The sequence below is a fragment of the Balaenoptera ricei genome, chromosome 3, assembly GCF_028023285.1.
Source record: "Balaenoptera ricei isolate mBalRic1 chromosome 3, mBalRic1.hap2, whole genome shotgun sequence".
In the NCBI taxonomy this organism is placed as follows: domain Eukaryota; kingdom Metazoa; phylum Chordata; class Mammalia; order Artiodactyla; family Balaenopteridae; genus Balaenoptera; species Balaenoptera ricei.
Window position 1 is genome coordinate 9,216,141 of NC_082641.1, and position 21,906 is coordinate 9,238,046.

Sequence of the window (21,906 nt, forward strand, 5' to 3'; positions counted from 1 at the left end):
TAATTGCAATCATTGTTGCTTTTGTTGTGGTCATCCATGTACAATGCTTGGTGTCAGTCTATTTATCTCTTGTAAGAATAAAATACAGTGTGTGTGTGTGCGTGAAAAAAAATAGTAAATGAGACAATTAATGTAAAAAAAAATTGTTTTTCCTATAAAGTTGTATGAGTTCTTTATATATTTGGATATTAACCTCTTATCGGATATATGAATTGCAAATACATTCATTTGTTCAGTTAAAAAAAAAAAAAAAAGAGTATTTTTTGACACTTTAAGGTTATCTTAGATGAACAATAATTTCTTTTATCTCAGCCTTGGCACTACTGATACTTGGGTCTGGATAATTCCTCATTATGGAGGCTGCTCTGTGTATTATAGAATGTTCTGCAGCATCCTTCGTAACCGAGCAGGACCCTATGGGGCCTTCCCAGGACAGACCCTCTGTGTTGTCCACCTGTCTCTTGTCTGTAGAAAAACTTTAGCCAAAGAATAAACTTAATCAGAGAAGTGAGAAAATGCAGAAAGAAAGGGAAACAGTCAAGCAAGACAAAGTAATAATAGTTTAGCCATTAAACAAAGTCGAAGACCTTTAGTTCCTCCCCAAGGGCTATAGATAATATTCTGAGCCATATTCTTTGAGCTGATTTGTAGATACTGAAACACCCACCTGGCGGAAGAAGTTAACTACATGATGCCCAGACTGAAGCCGTGATATAAGCTGCTCCATCTTGCACAATTCCAAGAACTGGCCTCAAGGAAATGGGAACGAGCCGACCCTGGAACTGAAGACTAACTGTACTTAAAATAATCAAGATGACCCTGATCAGACCATGGCATGACCAATTTCGAGATGACCGTCAGAGCTGACGGTGCTGTTCTGCAGGTAGCCACGTCCGCCACCTGTACACCCCCGAAACCCCCCTTTAAAAGCTCTTGCCCCCTGATCAGCAGTGGGTAGTTGCTTCTTGGACACAGGTCCACCTTCTCCCCAGGTTGCCGGCCTCCTGAATAAAGCAAGCTTTCCTTTCCTACCAACACTTGTCTCTCAAGTATCAGCTTTTGAGCGGTGAGAAACTGAACCTGAGTTGGGTTAAAACCCTGACCGCTACCCACTAGATGCTGAAGCCTCCACCACAACCTTCTTCAGTTCTAACGACCAAAGATACCTCCCGATGTTGTCAAGTGTCCCTCGGGAGGCAAAATCACACCTTTGAGAACCACTGCCCTATATTCATTCCATAAAGAAATATGACTGTTCTAGTAAGAACGAGCATGGGTCAAGCCCTCCGTAGTCACGGGGGAAGAGAGACAGGAAAGAAAAAAGATGAAAAGCTGCTAGGCTATATACATCTCAATGCAAGCCAGCAAAATCTATAATAAATTGCAATTATATCTTCAAATCTCTTCTTTCCACTCTTAAACTAATTTAGACTCATCCTCAAAATTGCTTACATGTTATGGAGATGACTCTTTGTAGCTTATAAAATCTCTTCTAAAAATTTGATTACTCAGCTGCTCACATGCAAACGCTTTGTCCCTCGTCTAAAAAATCAGAGTTAGCTGTGCTGACCACTGTGATTTTCCAGAAATATCACACACCACAATTTATGCACTTTAAAGTATTCCAGAAACTTAGAGCATGTTAACAATTGTTTACATGCTGGACATAGATAGTAGTCTCTTTAACAGAACACATGTATGTGTATGATATCCACTGGCATCTTCGTAAATGGCTCAGAATGCTAGGTTATAACACAAAGCTGGTTTATTGCCTAAAGTTCCCACCTACCAATGAGTTTTCCAGAAAGGACAGAGGATACCATATATTGATGTGGGAATCTTGCTGTAATTTGACGAGACAACAAAGATGCTTTGTATTTCTTTAGGATTTAGGAGCAAAGATGACTCCAGAGATGGAATTGGGAAGAAAAAGGCAAATCACACCAAAAGTATAGCGTTTCATAATCTTATCTCTGTGATACTAGCATATATCCTTGGTCCTCTATTCCTTCAGTATTCAAATATAAAAAAGAAGAATGTATACATAGGCATGCCAAATACTTAGATGAAAAGTGCAATGCTTCAGTCATAAATGTGGATCTAAGTTTTGATAACCTAACTTTAAGTTTCACGTTCCTTTCTCTTTCAACATTACTCTGAACACCTAAGAGGTGATGAATTTGACACCAGTCATTTGCGATTCCAAGTAGTGCTTACCTCGGCTTTAATTTTATTGTCTCCAAAGCAGAGGTGTTGTAAATAGGCTGCAGCATTAGACTGGACCGAAGGAAACTGATGTTGCAACATCTGAATCACTTCAGGCAGTTCCGGGTCTCTCCATCCAAATTCTCTGAACAAAAGGAAGGCAGGAGAACATGAGAGGGAAATCCTGCAGTACTGTTAACCTATGGTTAACTCACTTATGTAACGCCTATGAGAGTTTACACAGGAATATTTCACAACTGATTGTTCTGGTTTCCTTACCCATGCACCAACTTAAAAAAGGATTTGAAAAGATTTCCTTGAGTAAATGGTTTGTAAGTATATACATGTGCACATATACATATATAATCTTAAATGTATCAACTGAAGTTACATGTTTATGAAGATTGAAAAAAATGACTTAAAATGGCACATGATTTTATTAATATAGACATGTTTCATTTAGGCTTCAGTAGATAATTTATAAGATCACATTTATTTTCTAATATGTTATTTCAACAGTCTTGGTCAGGTACAGCATTTAGTTAAATTATCAGACAAGAGAAAATATAACTGGATGGGTCCAATCTAAAATGTCACAATAGCAGTTAATGCCATCTTTGTTATATTTATAATTATTATTGTTATTATCATAATGTAACAATTTTCTAGGGATAAAAGTATTGTAACAAGAAGCCTTTATAGGGCTTCCCTGGTGGCACAGTGGTTAACAATCTGCCTGCCAATGCAGGGGACACGGGTTTGAGCCCTGGTCTGGGAAGATCCCACATGCCGCGGAGCAACTAAGCCCGTGAGCCACAACTACTGAGCCCACGTGTTACAACTACTGAGGCTGTGAGCCACAACTACTGAGTCCACATGCTACAACTACTGAGCCTGTGAGCCACAACTACTGAGCCTGTGTGCTACAACTACTGAGCCTGTGAGCCACAACTACTGAGCCTGCGCTCTAGAGCCCAGGAGCCACAACTACTGAAGCCCGCAGGTCTAGAGCTCATGCTCCGCAACAAGAGAAGCCACTGCAATGAGAAGCCCATGCACTGCAACGAAGAGTAGCCCCTGCTCGCCACAACTAGAGAAGGTCCACGCACAGCAACGAAGACCCAACACAGCCAAAAATAAAATAAATTAAAAACAAATAAATACATCTGTAAAAAAAGAAACAAAGAAGTCTTTATAAAAGGAAATTATTTATTTAAAGAGTTAGGTTTATTCAAACAATGTTAATAAATCTTATGCATGGTGCATTCTTTTCCTGTATCCTCCTGTTTACATCTGAGCTACTCCAAGAAGCTGGTTGTTTATTTAACTTTAAGAAACATGCTCCAGGATACTTAAATCCATTCTAAAACACAAGGTTAACTGTACCATTATGCAAATGAACATTCTTTCGTGAAATCGATCAGCTCAGCCAGTTAGAGCATGGAGCTAACAGGGCCGGATGTACGGGTTGCATTCTTGTATCAGGGAGCCAATTTTTAACAGAGACATAAAAAAGCAACCTCTGAGACCACAGATAAAAACCTGACCCCACGAGCCACGAAAGGGTACTATTTCTCCGAAGGCCAGGCTGGAAGAGAGACAGCTTTGCAGCAATCACTCGACTCCTGGAAAAACAACTCAAAAGCATACATCCTATTGATGCCAGGTCAGTGTTGTCATCTCAGAAGAGGAGGCGTGAAAAATGGGACAGAGACGGAGCAGACAAAGGTTAAAAGTTTCCTCAGAGATTCTAACCTGTTCTCTTTATCTTTTCTTTATCACGACTGGTAGAGGTTGTCAAGCAAACCGTGAAGCATTTTGGTGCTTCCTTACAGCTACTGAAGACAATATGGAATAGGATTCCTTTCGAATTGGCTCAGTTTTTATGGGAAAGATAAAGCATTCGATTTGATGTGCAGTAAGTACCTAATAAATTTACCTAAAATCTTAGGCAGACACCCGTTTTCAAAAGGGCATATGGTACAGGAGCACCTTTGCCACAAAACATACTTAAGGGATTGCTGATAATGGACAAACTATCGGATTTTTTTTTTGGCTAGGTGATCACAGTAGAAAAAAATTACGGATGAAAACACAGGAAGCCTGTTTTTCTTTTTAATTTCATTTCCTTCCATTGCATGATTCTAAACCACCTCAATGTGCAACATCCAGAAAGCACAGTCTTTTTTCTTATAACAGCCTCTTAAAATTATATCCTTTGTTCAAGCTAAATAAAAATCTACAGAACACCTGTAAATTAAAATTAGAAGTGTCATGTAAAGACACTGGATGGCTAAGATGAATTCAGGTAAGCCCGTGCTATTGGAAAGTGATTAGTAAAGAATTCATTTCAGCCTATTTTATTAACCAGATGGGAATTGCTCTATTAGGCTTATACGGCATAGATCAAGAACGTCTTTGAACAAGAGCTCTGGAGGAACAGTCTTAGGGGCTCTGCACACATGCAAACACATGGCCTTGCTTGTGTCGATGCATGCATGCACAGATGCACACATGAGAGTGCATGCGCGCACGCACACGTGCGCACACACACACACACACACACACACACAGAGCCCAAAATCAATAGAAGGAGGAAAATTCCAAAGAGTCATCCAAGCCTCTTTTTCTAGAAAAGCTTTGTGTTACCTAGATGAGATTCTGCTTGGATTTTGTGCTGCCCATGTGCTTCTAGGGAAGAGCTAGAGGAAATAAAATGTCTGTCTTATTTGGGCCAGAATTCAGTACAAGGCATGGATTCTTCACATGAGGTCTTTTTTTTTTTTTTTTTTTCAATTGAAGTATAGTTGATTTACAGTGTTGTTAGTTTCACATGTACAGCAAAGTGATTTAGATATATATGTGTATGTGTGTGTGTGTGTCTGTGTATTCTTTTTCAGGTTCTTTTCCCGTATAGTTATTACAAAACATTGGGTATAGTTCCCTGTGCCATACCGTAGGTCCTTGTTGGTTATCCTTCACACGAGGTCTTAATCCTTAAGAACAAAGAGTGCTCACAAGACAAAAAAAAGCTCTGGAAAAGACCAAACCAGCAGAAGAACAGCACGAGGGAAGATATGGGGCCATAAGAGGGGTTGACAGATTTGGGAAAGGTGTGCATTCAGCCGGGCTGGCTGTGGGACAGGAGGCCATGGGGGTGGGGGCTGCCTGGGAATTGCGGGGCGGGTGGTGGAGATGAAGCTGGAAAGCAAGGTTAGCATGAGATCACGAAGAGCCTTTCACTCAAATACAAAAAAGTCTGGGCCTGGTCTGTGGTCAGTACTGTGACAAAGAAATCTGAGGACATTTAGATATGCTTAGGCTTATAGAACAGACAAAAAAATAATCTTAAGTAATACTGCGAGTACAAACCAAAAGTCGGTTGCCAAGGTTCCCTGTTCACATGCTTTCACGCTTCCTTAACTAGCCTTATGTAGTTTCCTTTCATTTCACGCAGGAGGAAATTTACACTTAGAGATGTTCAGGAACTGAAGTGGCGGGGCGGAAATAAAACTCTAGCTTTCTGCTCTCACATAGATAAATGTAACCGTCTAACAATGATGCCTGCTGTAATCACTGTCTTGAAGTAATGTCTAAAACAGAAATACTGTCTAAAACCGTGATTTTTTTTAGACAATGTCTAAAAAATAAACACGTTTAAACTCGTGTCCCTAGGGGACATCTGACGATGCCGGAAGACAGTTTCTGTTGTCACAACTGGAAGATACTACCGGCATCCAGGAAGCACAGGCCAGGGATGCTGTTCAACATCCTACAACGCAGATACGGTCCCCTGCGACAAAGAACCGTCCGTCCCAAAGTATCATTAGAGCCAGGACTGAGATACCTGGGTCTAAACGTGGACTGCATTCGATCATTTTTGTTGAGTAAGCATGTTATGAATCTTTTACTCCGTGATTACTGTAGTAGAGCTGGCACAGGATTTGGCATCAGGATAATTAGGAAAGGGTTCAGAACTTGAGCATCTGGCTTTCTCCCTTCTAGACTATAAATACAGGAGAGTCCCTTAGTGCTTGCTGGTCTTGGTTTCCATGGATCAAATATAGAGAATAATACCATCTATTTCATGGGACTTCTTTTTAAAAGACACCATAAAATAATCTATATGAAAGTGAAAGTGCTTGGCAAACTATTAGAAGCTAGATATATACTACTAATTGTTACTCTAAGACTGTTATAAGGGTTATATATATATATATATATATATATATATATATATCTGTATATTTTTAAAATTTTTATCATACCCATTTAATTAAAAAAAAATAACCTTTTACTGTTGTGTATTCATTTGGACATTAGACTTATTTGAAGGAATATAAGTGTAAGAAGAAACACTACTGTAGCCTGTAGTAAAAACTGTGCATTAAAATGTGCCATTTTGAAATGATTTTTCCCCCATCTCCCTTCAGAGGCAGAGTCCTAGGAAGGGCAAAGTTTTTTGGATACAGTCAGAGTTGGTTCAGATCCTGTTCCTCTGTGAGCGTTCCTCCTGTCTGTGTCTTGTTTGCTGCTGAATCTCCACTGGCTGGCATGCGAGGTCTGCTCTGAGTAAATGTCCATGGAGTCCATCTGTTATACTGAGATAATAATTTCTACCTTAGAGTATTGTTGGGATGATTAGAAGTAATATATAGGAAACCCCTTAGAGCAACGTCTGGCACACAGTGTGGGCCCTCAAGAAATGTCAGGTATTGTATATAACTAGATGAAGAAGAGAAGAATGAAAAATAAGAACCATCTACAATTTTCTACAGAAGCCCAGCTCATAACTCTCATTTGTTACTGGGCTTCACTTGAGAAATGTTCATGGAACTGGAGAATATGCAAATGTAACCTTTTCTCCATTAAAACTTGTCACACAGACCGACAATATTGTGACTAAACCGTCACTCTTATAAGGACTCTCTGAGTTGTTAAAATTACAAGGCGCTTAGCACAGAGCTAAATAGCAAACAGTTTGAAATTTGCTACTGTGTTAGGCTGCCGCTGAAACAGAGCTGATGTACTGTCACAACATTTTTATCAAGTTGACTTCCGTGTCGAAAAGAGCCCCAGGACAATCAGAGTCTTCAGAAATTCCAACTGTGATTTTTCAGCAAAGCTTTATGTCGGAGGGACAGAGTTCACTGACTGCAAGGTCAATAAGCTACATTGGTAGCTGTAGGGACTGTAGGGACATTATTTAAGGGTATGAAAATCTCAACCGTTTATAATCTTTTGAACTCCAGCTAAAAGTTTTAAAGACCATATTGCTTTAACTTTTCCATCCAGAGCCAATGAGATGGGGTGTCTTGTTTTTTGATTTGGTCTTGTTGAAATGACGGGGTTAACGGGATGCAGAGACAGTGGTCACAAGAATAAGTTAGGTGGAAAGATTTCTTTTTTTTTCTTAAAATGGAGATGTTTTCATGCTTGTTGACAGATAAGAACTTATCCAATGATAAACACATGGAAGCACGAATGTCTTAATTCTCATCGCTGAATAGTCTGTGGCCAAAACAAAAAGCTGCCCTTTATATGGTTAATCACGTTTAAAAGACACATCTTTGCTTTGTTTTTAGAGGATCACTCTGTCGGTGGTTGCAAGGATGTATGCATCTGTCAAAACTCATAAACTACAGGCCTAAAATGGTATGCCTATTGTCTAATAATTATACCTTGATAACGCTGGGTCTACAGAGGGGATCCCTCTGGCTGTGGGGTTGAGAACAGACTGTAGGGGTCAGGATGGATGCCAAAGAGATGCCCAGTGAATCCCTCCCGGAAGCCCCCTCTCCTTCTCCCATCTGCTGGTCCACATTAACTGGCGACCCCTGTTGCCTTATACCTCAGGCCCAGCCTGGAGCCAGTGGGGTGGACGGGTTAGGCTAGGACCCCCTCTTGGGGACTGACGTCTATTATTTCAGAATAAGCAGGAGCAGTTTCAACTAGCAGGTTTTCAACTGGGCTGAACTGCAGAGAGACAAACAGCAAAATAATGGGGAAATCGGTTATTTCTGAACTATTACGGATACTGGGCACCTTAAGTAAATCTTAGCCCAGCAATAGGCTTTTAGGGGTTGAGAGGTGAAAATAATGTAAAAATGTTCAGGCAAAATTTATGCCATTATTTACCATTTTTAATCACATGTATTTTAAGTACCAGTGAATTTCTGCTTCTATTGAAGACTTCTAAAAGTGCATTAGATTACAAAGAATATTATCAGTTTTATTGTAATACTTATTCAGTAACAATTGAGTTTTAAATACTATTTACTCATTCATTAATGCAACTAGACTTTTTCAGTAGAAATATGTCCCACAATAAAAAATTAACTTCATACCTATAAGCATTTAGTTGCCCTGGAAATTCTAAAAGGGTGTGCGCTTAGTGATAACAGCCCAAGGGAAAAGAACGACAAATTAGTACCCATAAACTTCTCCTTGTAAGCCATGATGACTTTATGGAAAATGTTTATATTCTACGACTACGTACCCATTTTAAAATTAACAATCCATTATGCTTAGGAAAATCACCTGGTCCTGTGAACCTTCAGTGGCAACAAGAGGGAAGGGATTTGATGCCCAAGATCCTGGTTAGGAGTATATCATTCATGTATTTTTAAGCAAGTTTTTACCTTGTCAGTATCAGGAGATGATGAGGATTCTACCTCAGGATTAGATTAAGAATTTGAGAAAAGGCCACAAAGGCCTGGATCATCCTCAAAAGGTTTTACTATACTATATATATACGTGTGTGTGTATTAAAGAGGACTTAATGTTAAATAATATCAAATAATGGACTAGAAATGTACTGTGTATAAATCATAGAATGCAGCACAATTATGAATCAGGTAACTGTATCATCTGACAATTCTCTGTGAAACAATTAAAACGGTGCTTTTAATGATTCTGTTGATGAAAACTTCTGAACTTCTGACAGAAGTCACATTGTATTGGGAGATATATTCTAAATGCAGGGACACCATCTCTTAAGATTCCATGGGAGGCTCCACGTTTCTGGACCTGAGAACGTGTCCCATGGCACTTGTCATGGTGTCTTTACAATGTAAGCTGTGAGCGCATACTTCAGGGCCGATTGCTAACCAGAGTCCGATCTGGGCGATAGCAGTTACTTTACCATATGCATTGTTGATTTTAGTCCTGCAAATATTTGAAGCATGTTTCACACATACATCTTTGTCACCTTATTTTAGTTCTCCAAAGGATGACGACTTAATTTATTTCAGATAACACTGAACAGAGATACCTCCTTTAAATAAAATCTTAGTAAAATCTTAATTTCTAACAAAATTTGGTCTTAGAAGAGGTACCAAGTGAGAAAGTTAATTGAAGATATTCTTTAAAATGAGGTAACCAATTGTCTGAAAATAGCACCCATGCATTGTCTCCTTCCAGAAGTATTTGATAGGGCTTTTAATGAATTAGGACTAGTCCTAGGTCCTGGGTATACGAATATTGAGTCCTGACTACAAACCACTTATAGTTTAGTGGAGAAGACAGACTATAAATAGGTAATGATCATACACTGAGTAAGAGACATTATTCAGAAAATGCAAGAGCTGCATTTAAAGCCCTTGTAGGTGACCTCTCTCCTTCAGGATGGTGCTGGATTCAAATCAGTCTAAACAACAACAGAAATAGGAACTGAAAGCAGCTCTTTTGCCCCTTTCCTGTTTGCCCATTTCTGTTCCCCTCTAACCTTAAAAAAACCTAATTATAGGAATGAGATCACTAAACAACTGAAACTAACTCCTGACTTATGCTCTCCTGAAAGTACACAGTGTCTTGTCTAACCTGTTGATTCCTCTCCTAGATAAAAAGTAAGACTAGCTTTCTACCCCCAGTAGCCCCCCTAAGCAATCCTGCAGGTAGATCACGTGGGCAAGATAACATCTGAAGAAACAGTCAGCCAGTCTGCACACAATGGAAAATGACGCAGAACCCAACCTCCTGCCCCTCCATTTTGCCTTTAAAAACTACCATGGCTGAGCAGAATCACCGGAGTTGGTCTCTGGACACGAGTCCACCTTCTCCCCAGATTGCCGGCTTTTCTGATTAAAGAACCTTTCCTTTCTACTGACACTTGCCTCTCGAGTTATTGGCTTATGAGCGGTGAGTGGCCAAACCTGAGTTCAGTTACGTTACTACTAACATTTATAAATAACTATACCATCATGAGTAGCCATAATGATGGCTTATAATTTCCAAAACCTTCACATATGTATTTTTGTTTGATTTTCTTTACATTTTGGAGTGGGAAGGGACCTTAGCTACCATTTCCTGTGCTTATTGTGGACACAGGGAAATTCAGGTCAGACAGTTCAGTGACTTGACCAAGGGCACAGATGAGCCTGTGAATGGAACCTGGTGCCCAACTGTCAAGACTCAAAGCTTAATCAAAGTGGCATTTGCCCAAGCTAACTCATCCATCAGTCTGTGCTGCATTGCACTCAGCCTCTAGTTCCAAACATTCCAGCCTCTGGATTGTAGCAGTCAGTAATGTGGGAGCATTATTATCTAGTAGAAAAAGCATGTTACCTAAGAAGGAAGAGAGCGCTAATTCTTATGGTTTTGTGGATAATTTCCTGATGGACACGGGGTCATGTGGTGTAAAGGGGGTGGTATTCAGGAAGAGTAAACTTCAAAAACCAAGTTGCTACCATGTTGATGCCATCCAGCCAAGACCATCAGGACCACACATGCCCACGGCTTATTGCTTCCATGAAAGAACCTACATCACGGGACTGTGGGGCATTTCAATAAGATGGTGTTAGAATATACTTCCAGGATTTGGGCTTCGTGCTTTGGGCAGATTCAAGGGAGCAGGACTTTGTTCTGGATTGGTTGCTGCCAGGATGAGGGGGAAATTCTGTGACTGAGTATCTTAAAGATTCTTATTGAGAAGAAGGAAGAACTGAGCAAGGCTCAAACCACGACTGGTGAAGAAACAGCAGTCATTCAAATGATCCAGGAAAGGTGGTTGTTTTCATCAGTTCTGTGGTTCAGACAATGTTCATGTTTTGTCTGTGTTCAGACATGATTATAAGGGGGCCTTGATTTTGTCTGGAACCATCATTGTGGTTCATCAGAGTGGCCTCATGAGATGTTTATATTCTGTGAAATTGTTTATGCTCAAGAGGAAAACAGGCCTCACTGTGGATGCCTGACCAGCTCTTCTCTTTCTTGGCCACGAGGCCTGGGTTGCCCAGTGAGGAGAACCAGGGGGTCACAGAAAGGGACGGGAAGGTGCTAAAGACAAACGTCCTTTTCTGACCCTGGCTGCCTCTGCAGAGGTGTCACTCTGGGGCTTAAATGGTGTTGTTAAGCTCTGTCAACATGATACCAAAACTACAAGTGACAAGAAAAGGAAAGAAAAGAGAGGAAACCAGTGGCTCTGCCTCCATGAAGCCACACTCCAACTCTTTTTGTATCGTTGACTGGTTATTTTGCAATCTTATAGACAGCAAGTCTGACACTTGGGTATAAAATCCTGATGAATGACTACACGTATCATGTCTCTTAGCATTTTTTGTTGTTGTTACCTGAAGAAATGCATTAGGAATGGAAGGAAAGATTTTGGGAGGCGTTGTTTAACTGCTAAAATAGAGAAAAAAAAAACAACCCAAACTATTGACATTCAGTTAGGTCTGTTGTTACTAGTGTCCATATCAAAAACACGCCTATCTGGGTCTATTCACTTTGCTCTTAAAGGGATTCTAAAGAAGCTGTGAATACTCTGGGTAAACTCTTAATGTTAGAAAAAAGAAAAAAAAAAAAAAAAGAATACAGTGTTCAAGTGGCCATTCACAGTTATTTCTCATGACTAGACATTAGGGGCAAAGGAATTCCAACCATAGATATTTCCTTTCATCATATTTCACAGTACTTTGGCTACAAAACTATTAATTTACCTCCATTTCTGGTATCAGGATGTTTCCAAATATAAAATGCAGAGGATATAATCACCCTTTATTTTGAATAAAATAACCAACACTGGCTATTTATTAGTAGGTCTTACAGATGATGGGTGAAAGGGGTAGGGACCGGCCAGCTGTATACCATTATACTGAAAGATTCCACACATGTGCAACTGAATACATTAAAGCTTCTTTTTAAAGTGCCATAGTAAAAAAAAAAAAAAGAAAAAAAGTAAGAAGAAAGTATTTCTTTCAAGATGATAGTGTTCAATAACCTTTAATTTCTACACATTGATGAAGTCTTAGACTAGGCTTTTATTACCTCTGTGTCCACCTAACTCTCAGTGGAATGGTTGTGATTAATTTGAAAATTAATTGAAAACTGCAATGAGTTTAAAGACATTGTTATCGCTGCCACAGAGTCTTACAACTTAAACTGAGGTAGATGGGTGCACAGGGCTGATGGAATAGTTTTGATTACAGAAAAAAAAGAGCAAATGGCAGATAAATATAGTTTCCTTTGTGCAGATAATAAAAGCATACAATGTTTCTTTTACATTTTTCCACTAATTAACAATTATGGTTTCTTCATCAAGCATTTCTTTATTCACTAGAAAAACATTGTTTTAAGTTCAGCAACGAACTGAAACCACAAGGAAACAAATAATTTGGCTCTTGAAGAAAACTAATTTAATATTTAATTGTATAAACTCAATTTTTGAATCAAATACTTTTTCTTTGTGAGAAGTGACTGAACACAATAAATGGGCAGAGCTTGACTTTGTATCATTTCAGAGGCTCCCAAACCTCATAGATCACAGGGCCCTTTGTGTCTGTTAGTTTTTCACATGGTGCCCCTGGGCCCAAAGAGATGCCTGACCATTTCATTTGCTAAGGAGTCAGGTCGGGGTGTGGAGGCGAAGATAAATCAGGAGTTTGGGATTAACATATACACACGACTATATGTAAAATAGGTAACCAACAAGGACCTGCTGTAGAGCACAGGGAACTCTGCTCAATACTCCGTAATAACCATATAAGGGAAAAGAATCTGAAAAAGAATAGATACATATATATATTTATGTAGAACTGAATCACTTTGCTGTGTACCTGAAACTAACCCAACATTGTAAATTAACTATACTTCAATTAAAAAAAAAAAAAAAAAAAAAAAAAGGAGTCAAGTCGAAACAACTTAAGAATTGTCTCTGTCCTGACGAGCTAGTGCCTTCTGGGCTGCACACTTCTCAAACCTTGACATCAAACATTGCCATCTTGGGTTCCTCTCGTATCAATGTTCACAAGGCATTTGGTTTTTTTTTTTAATTAATTTATTCTTTTATTATTATTTCTTTTTATTGGAGTATAATTGCTTTACAATGCTGTGTTAGTTTCTGCTGTACAGTGAAGTGAGTCAGCTATATCTATACATATACCCCCTCCCTTTGGGACCTCCCCCCCCCCCTCATTCCACCCAGCATTTGCTTTTTATGACAGAAACCTCTGGAAATCCAGGTCTGCAAAGTTATGACATCATCCAACGTGGTACAACTGAATTTTTTTTATTGAAATATCATTGATTTACAATGTTATCTTAATTTCTGCCATACAGCAGTGATTCAGTTTTTTTCTTCTTTATATCCTTTCTACCAGTAGGTGTTACCTTTTCTTTTTAAAATATTTATTTATTTATGCCTGTGACAGGTCTTAGTTGCATCATGCGGGCTCTCTAGCTGCGGTGCGCGGGCTTGGTTGCCCCACGGCCTGTGGGATCTTAGCTCCCCGACCAGGGATTGAACCCACGTCCCCTGAATTGGAAGGCAGATTCTTTACCGCTGGACCACCAGGGAAATCTGGGTACAACTGAATTTTGAAACTGAACTAACTCAAGCTCATGCTTCACTTGGCGTCTGACAGATGCTGTGTTTCCCTCAAAAACTTAAAAGATCCTGAGGAGCCCCTGTGATTTTGCTGTGTCGCCCTGGGGCTCCTTGGAACACAGCTTGGGAACAGCAGTAAATGAATGGTCCTTCCAATAGCTATGACCTAAACCTAAATAAGGAATTTTAGCATAACAAAGAATTATTGGGGAAGAGGAACTTTCTACTGTAAGTTTAAATATAGAATTTCAATTAAGTGACGCAGAATATAAGTTTAATGAACAAAAACACCTGTCATCTGGGAAAATATTCTTACTCATTTGTAACAACTTCTCCTTTTGTAAATGTTTTCAAATGTATTATTTTATGACTTTTAAAGGCCTGAATCAGCATTCCTTAATGATTCTTCAAGTATTTAAAAGATGCTTACAACAGAATTTGGGGAGGTACCAACATTTAAAATTGTCTTCACTCTCTTTCTTTTTCTTCTCTTTAGCAAGAAAGAGTATAGTAAATGGACTCATGAAATGTTCACGACAAAAATTCCACTTTAGTGCCAGCGGCATTACTGTAAACACTTCTTTTATTGTATCCAACACGTTCTTTACTGTCTCGAATTGCCATTAAAGTTTTCATTCGTGCGCTTGATTTTGAGGGACCCCCTGCATACGCACTTCCTGCCCTTGCTCCAGGGTCTCTGTTGGGCTCTATGGACTTAGATTGCCAGATAAGAAATCACAAGAGGGACGAGAGAGCCACGGAAAGCAAATGGGGTCAGCGATGTGAAAACTCTGCTCTCGGGTGAATGTAACAGGCACTCTTTCTAGATTTGACGGCACTGGAATGATCACAGATTGTACAGAGAAAATATTTTATCTGCTACCTCTAGAGACCGTTATAGATTTAATAATCAGAGAGAATATCTCCTTACACAACATGACTTGACATTAAGCACTGACATGACTGTCCTTCGCACAAACGGAAGTCAGCGCAGTTAAGAGCTCACGTTTATTGAGCGCCTCCTGCGTGCTCGGAGCTGCTCTGGACACCTTACCTACTTCATACCCACTGCAGTCCCATCAGGGCGGTGCCATTAATATCCTGATTTTATAGATGTAGCAACTGTGGCACAGAGGGCTTTAACAACTTGCCTGAAGTCCCAGAGACAGTAGAGTGACGGGGCCAGAATTAAAATTCAGAGAGATTCGGTTCAGAGCCCACAGTCTTAACCAGGACGCTACACTGTCTAACCAAACAGTTTTCATTACTATTTCTACAAACCACTGGAAGTTAGAATGCATATCTATCCCTTAGAAATTTCATTAGGAGAAGACAGAATTCACCTAAATCAGGACTAACACCATGTCTATTATGTATTTTCCAATGGCAATTGATTTCTCTCTTTAAATCACAAATTGTATCATTTTAAAATTATCAATAACACACACAAAGACATGTTATATCACTGACTTTTACAAAGTGGCAACATTATTTTTAAGCAAACATGTCTGTTATGCTTCCTCTATTTACAATTTCAGGCAATACTGTAAGTATCCCAGGTCCCAGAGTCAAGTGATGGAACAGAGAATGAGGGGTCTTACTGGAGAAAAAGCAATAACATTTTCCAGATATAATACATTTTCCTAATTTCTATTCTTCTACTAACCTTAGTGTTCTCCCGTTTTTGTCTTCCATAAGGGATTTTCTATGCCAATCAAAATCTGCTGGTTGGGATTAAATCCAGATATGTTCTTTAAAAAAGGTCTGATATAAACTAGTTCTCTTTCTTTACCCTCAGTATATTCATTTATTTATATTTATTTACCTGATGTGATATATTACCTTGTCCCCAAACTATTTAGTATTTTCTATTAAAATCCACTATGGGGCTTCCCTGGTGGCGCAGTGGTTGAGAGTCTGCCTGCCAATGCAGGGGACACGGGTTCGAGCCCTGGTCTGGGAAGATCCCACATGCCGCGGAGCGGCTAGGCCCGTAGGCCCGTGAGCCCGTGAGCCACAACTACTGAGCCTGCGCGTCTGGAGCCTGTGCTCCGCCACAAGAGAGGCCGCGATAATGAGAGGCCCGCGCACCGCGATGAAGAGTGGCCCCCGCTCGCCGCAACTAGAGAAAGCCCTCGTGCAGAAACGAAGACCCAACACAGCCATAAATAATAAAATAAATAAATAAATAAATAGCATTCCCTTTAAAAAAAAAAAATCCACTATGAGGACCAGCTAAAAGCTTTTCATTGCATGGATGTTCGGAATATGATGACTGTCTAAATCTAATAAGCTAAAATCTTGACTAGATCTTTTAAATTTACATGAATCACCCCAGTTTTAATATATCTGACTTAGCAGAGTGATAGGCCTTTGTAGTTGCTAAATAAATATTAGTAGTCAATTGAGTTTTCTTCCCAAGGACTCTGTAAGGTAGGGTCTATGATTATCTTTACTTTATAGATGAGGAGACCGAGGTCAGAGAGTTTAAGTGATTTGCCCAAAGTTGGTAGAAGGAAGCCCCAAGAGTCACCTTGGGTTTCCATAAGTCCATACCACATGCTCACTGCATGAAGCTGAACCCATCCCATTCATGGCTGTGGTTCTCAGGGATGGTTAAGGAAGCTGGACTTTGGGCACAAAGGAGCAATTTATTCACAGGTGGTGCAAAGAATACTGTTCCTATTTTGCAAGATAAAATTAAACACACTCAAGTTTTTTGGTGCTCTGTAGGGAGTGCCTGACTTCCATCTGAATAAGTAACAGAGGTGCAGGCTGTGCTCAGAGGCAAGATCTCAAAGAAGGCTTTCTTCCACTAGGTCACAGGAGATGCACATTTCCTCAAGTTATGAGAGCACTGAGATTCATTCTACCGGGGATGTAAAAACGAAAAAGCAGAAGATTTGGTCTAGATTTTTCTGTTTTTAAAATCCAAATAGAAGGTGTAAGATCTATGAAATATTTCTCGGAGTTAACAGAAGCAAGTATCACACTCCTTCGCAGATTTGAAAATACTTATGGTTGACTAAAATGTTATGTTCAGTTTGATAGTCCAGACATCAGCTGTAAAAGGCACTACTTTAGGTGAAAAACACTGACAAGTCAGCTGAGTATCTTCATTGCTCAGAGTAGTGCCAAGTGGTTTGGGTGGTTGTTTTAGTTTAAGATCTGTATTCTGGATGACGCCAGAACTCGAAGTTTAGGGATCCGTTGTAAACACCTTCCCTTCTTCCCCTATTATGTACGTGTCATCGATCAGTGCTTGTAACTGTGCCTTGGCCTATTTACGTTGAGTCTCTGAAGTACTTGAGACTGTAAGTTACTGCCTATTGTGTGATTTAGAGGCTGGAATCAGTAATGTAGGGGAGGGGATGGAACAAAACTAAACCTTATTTATGGAAAACATGGGCCTTTCCAGCTGCAGCCGCGACTCCCAGGTCTGGGCTCCTTCCTGCTACGGTCTGGCATCCAGCTCTCTCAGAACACCCTTCCCAGACAGCATCCCAGACTTTGCATCTGCTGGTTTTACACACAACCCAACCAGAACTTCAGGCAGGCAAGTGTATGACAAAGCAGCATCTTTGGATCCTAGCTGTTTTTCTGTTCATGTAGCAGCTGGGGAGAGAGCAACTATTTTTGGGAAAAGACTCTTAGAACTAAAATCACCATAATATTATAACATAGAGAAGAAGTCAACCTTGTCTCATTTTCTCAGAAGTGTAAACTCCGTAAGCTGCCATGAGCATGACGGTTACCCAATCGAGAAGGATGCTGATGAAGGGCTAGGCAGGCACCATTATCCCATAAGAACACGAATATTTACAAGGGACTCTTTCTTCTTTAACAGTTGGGAAGAAAATATTACCGCAAATAAAAGAGTGGTTATTAAGTTCCTCCCTCTCTCTCAACTCACAGTATCCAATCAGACACAAGAACTGTAAATTCAATTTCCACAGCAGTCCCATTGCTGGAGCCGTGGCCCACGGCCTCATTACCCCTTGCTTCGAAAACTGTGACGTTTCTTAATGGGCTCCCTCACTCCAGGCTGGAACCCCCAGTTTATCATGCACACTACCACTGCTGTGTCCTAGAAGCTTTAGAAGCCACAATGCTTCTAAAGGCAAACCCGAACGTCTCACGGACCTTCTAGAAACCCTCCACTTGCATTCCATCACTCACAGGACTTTGTTCCAGAAAAATCCCCATACACTGGCCCCTGCTTCCTCCCACTGCTGTACTGTTTGTAGTTCCCTACTCAGGCCTGGCAGCGCCACTTCTTCCACTGCTGACTTGGCTCATTTCCCATTTGCCTGGCAAATGCTATTCTGTACCAGCATTAGCACCTGTAAAAGCCCTTTTCTGATGACAAAGAAGTTGATAATGTCTATAGAGATATTGGTATGTTAGCCTAGATACTTAAACTATCACCTGTGGGTCACACCACTATGGAGAAAATGGTTTCTAGTTCCTAACACTATGGAAATTTCTCTGGCTTCTCTTGTGGCAAGCCAACAGAGTTTGTAGCACTTGTCACCCTGAAATTTTACACTTATCTGTGTAACTGGTTAATGATGGTTTTCTTCACTAGCGAAGTAAACTCCAGCGAGCAGGGGTCATGGGTTTTTTGAACTCATTACAACGCTCCTAGTGTACCTAAGCACACTGGCTTATGTTTAGTAGGTACTCAGTGAACAAATGAAATTATTCCAAGGTAAAAACATCTCAAGGACAAACAGTAACAACGAAAGAAAGCATATAAATGCAAATATCGTTTAAGTGCTAACTTAATAGTTACCTGCTCCCTTGCTTGCCATACTTCCCTGACCCCATTCCTGCATTCTTCACTATTTAACGAGTGTCAAGGAGACACAGCAAATAATGTAAGATCACGGGGCCGCCAGGAGCTTCCGTCTGGGAGGCTGAGGACTGAGGGAAGGGGGAGAAGACACACGACTAAGGCAGGCCTGCTCATCCTCCGCACTATGGACTTTTGGGGTTGGAAAATTCTGGGTTAGGGAAGCGAGGGGCTTCCTTGTATTGTAAGATGGTTTTGCAACATCCCTGGCTTCGACCACCTAGATGCCAGTACAGGTATCCCCTTACACCACTTTGCTTTTAGGAAAGACCTACATTAGTATCTGTGTTTGCTAACCGAAAGAAATCCGGAAAGGGTTTCCCCTTTTACAAAAAAAAAAAAGGCAAAAAGTGAAAATTGCTTCTTCGCTTCACACCATTTCGGCTTATGAAAGGTTTCCTAGGAGCACTTTACGTCATGATAGTGGGGGAGATGTGCAGTACCTCCCTCCAGCTGTGACAACCCCAAATGTCCCCAGGTATTGCCCAATGTCTTGGGGAGTGGGGCTGCAGAATCGCCCCCTGTTGAGAACCACTGGTGTAAGGAAGATTTCTGATGCCACCGGAGAAAGGCCACAGGAAACTCATCGGCTCTGGTCCTATGACGTGGGTCTCCGCCAACTCCTTTCCTGCTGATAAAGTTGCCGAAAGACGGAGCAGGCTTCCTGTATGGGATTTCAGGGAGTTCTGGTCTAGATTGTGGGTCTGAAGGAAAGAGTAGGGGGAAGGTGTACAGTAAATACCTCTTTTACCTTCGGTTCAGGCACCTGAGTGAATGAATAGGCGTCCGCCCTGCGTGTGGGGCAGAGGACCACATGGCAGGTGGCAGGTGGAGAGGGGACGTTCCAGGACTTCGGCAGCCACCCCGGCGGCAGACTGATGGCCGCCCGGCCTTCTACAGCACGGCCTGCCTTCTCAGAGCTCGATACAACCATGGGCTGAAGGGATGACTATTTTATGCTGGCTCCCCACAGGCCGCTCTGGAGTCTGTGCATATATTTGCAAGAAAAGGTACCTGGGTGCCCCGGTACTAAATAACTCTCCTCATGCCTTTTAACCTCATCCTTGTTCTCCTGTTACCCTGCCAGATCCTCCTCCATCAAGGACTAGAGCTGGGGTAGCATTTTCAGTCGTTACACTCCCAGGGTGAATAAAGCTCTGCAACTGATCTGGTGTCTCAGTCAAACTGAGATCTCACTGAAAGTCAGATCCTTTCAGCCCCGCTTCCATGAGCACTGTGATGGCAGGAAGCCAGCCTGGTACCTCAGGCTTAATGGATTTCCTGTAACAAAACCCCAGACATCAGAGCAGCACAAAACCCTTCCCACCAGGGATCCCATCATATGTTGCCTTGTAACAAGGACCACAGGCAAGGCAGGCAACAGACATATGGGCCAGAGGGGCTGGAAAGCTGGTAAAGCTGAAAGCATTTGGAGGGGCTGTCTCCGGACCCTGCTCTCCTTAACTTTATCCCCCTGGAAACATAGCGGCTTCCATCTGGTTACCTCAAACCCTTTCAAACATTAACTTGTCAACACTGTAAAATAAGCGTATGCTCAGGCACCAACTTGGCAGGCGAATGATTCAAGGGCACACAGAAAAATCTTAAAGAAGCTGAAAAAGATTTCCACGTTTTAATTCTTCCTCCAAGTCAAGAGCATCTGGTCATCACTTCATCCTTATTAAAAGGAAATCACCCAATCTTGGTAAGTTTCACTTTTTGGCTACTCTTCATTTTTGTACAAAAAAAGATTTTTAAAATTTTAATTGAAGAGGTTACACAAAACACTAAGTAATTTTTTCATCTTTGGAATGAAAGAAGGTCATTGTATCTGAGATAAAGGAAATAAAAGAAAGGAAACAATCTTCACCATGATCAAGAGAAAAAGCAGTCATGCTTCTGAAGTTTGGGAAATTCAAAAAAAAAAAATAAACTCCCAAGAATTTTAGGTCATTTAAAACAGTATTCCTATTTTTAGATTTCATAAGGTTTTAACCAAGGTGCACTGAAACAGAAAAGGTCTGTACATTCTCCATAATCTTTTATTTACTCTTTACTTCTGATTTCCCTCTGCATACAAAAGACCAGCCAATTAGAAGATTCTCGTGTCCTTCTCCTGTTTTTCATTTATCTCCACTGCCTTAACCACTGTTTCTTCATAGATACTGTGAAGGTTAGTTTTATACATCAACTTGGCTAGGCTACAGACTCAGTTATTTAATTAAACACTAATTTAGGTGTTGCCTTGAAGGTATTTTACAGCTGAGATTAACATTTACAAGCAGCTGACTTTAAGGCGATTACCCTTGTTGGGACACATGGCAGGCTGCCCCAAATATGCCAAAGTGGCACATTGATTATTTTGAATTAAAATGACTTAAGAAACAGCCAGTGCAAGAAGGACACTCTGACCCTCCCTTCTGTCTCACTGAAAGTAGGAAACAAATCTCCCATGTAAAATGTACCCTCCCTGTACTGGAGGTGGAGAGACATTCCTACCACCAGAGATAGGGAATTCGGAGCCAAGAAGCCTGTAAAAGCAAACCTGGTTAGTTCTTCACAATTTACTAACACAAGCCCAAGTTTCTTTGTCTTGTCAGTTCTTCACAAATTCATTGTTTCTTTGTCTGGAAGTAGAAAGCTGCCTGCTTTGGCCATGTCTTGGGTTCCATATCCATGAGACCTCTGTATGTACAACTTAAATTTGATTTTTTCTTTTTTGTTATTCTGTCTTGCGGCAATTTAATTATTAGACCAGTCAAAAGAACTGAGAAGGGCGGGGGTAACTTCCCCCTCCCCGACAGCTGGCATAGTCAGCAGGATACTGGCTGGACCCTATTTTCCCGTGAGTCTGCTGCAGCTTAGAAATCCTGGGACATCTGACAAAGGCCTCCAGAAGGTAAGACTTCTTACCAGATCTCTGCCTGCAGGGCCCAGTGTAAGGGAAAGTGGTAAGAATCGTTTTTCCCTCTTTCTGAACTTATATTAGCAAGAGAAAATATTTGGAGAACTAGTTTCTTAG

The 21,906-nt window shown here is 40.7% G+C and overlaps 1 protein-coding gene across 5 annotated transcripts in view; it reads right to left on the bottom strand.

The window, feature by feature from the left end:
- CTNND2 (catenin delta 2) overlaps window positions 1–21,906 on the bottom strand; it is a 938,382-nt gene that overhangs the window by 263,036 nt on the left and 653,440 nt on the right. For all 5 annotated transcript variants that reach the window (XM_059916116.1, XM_059916114.1, XM_059916118.1 and 2 more), the window contains one exon: window positions 2,218–2,350. In XM_059916116.1, the coding sequence (XP_059772099.1) occupies window positions 2,218–2,350 (133 nt within the window). The remainder of the gene's footprint in view (window positions 1–2,217; window positions 2,351–21,906) is intronic.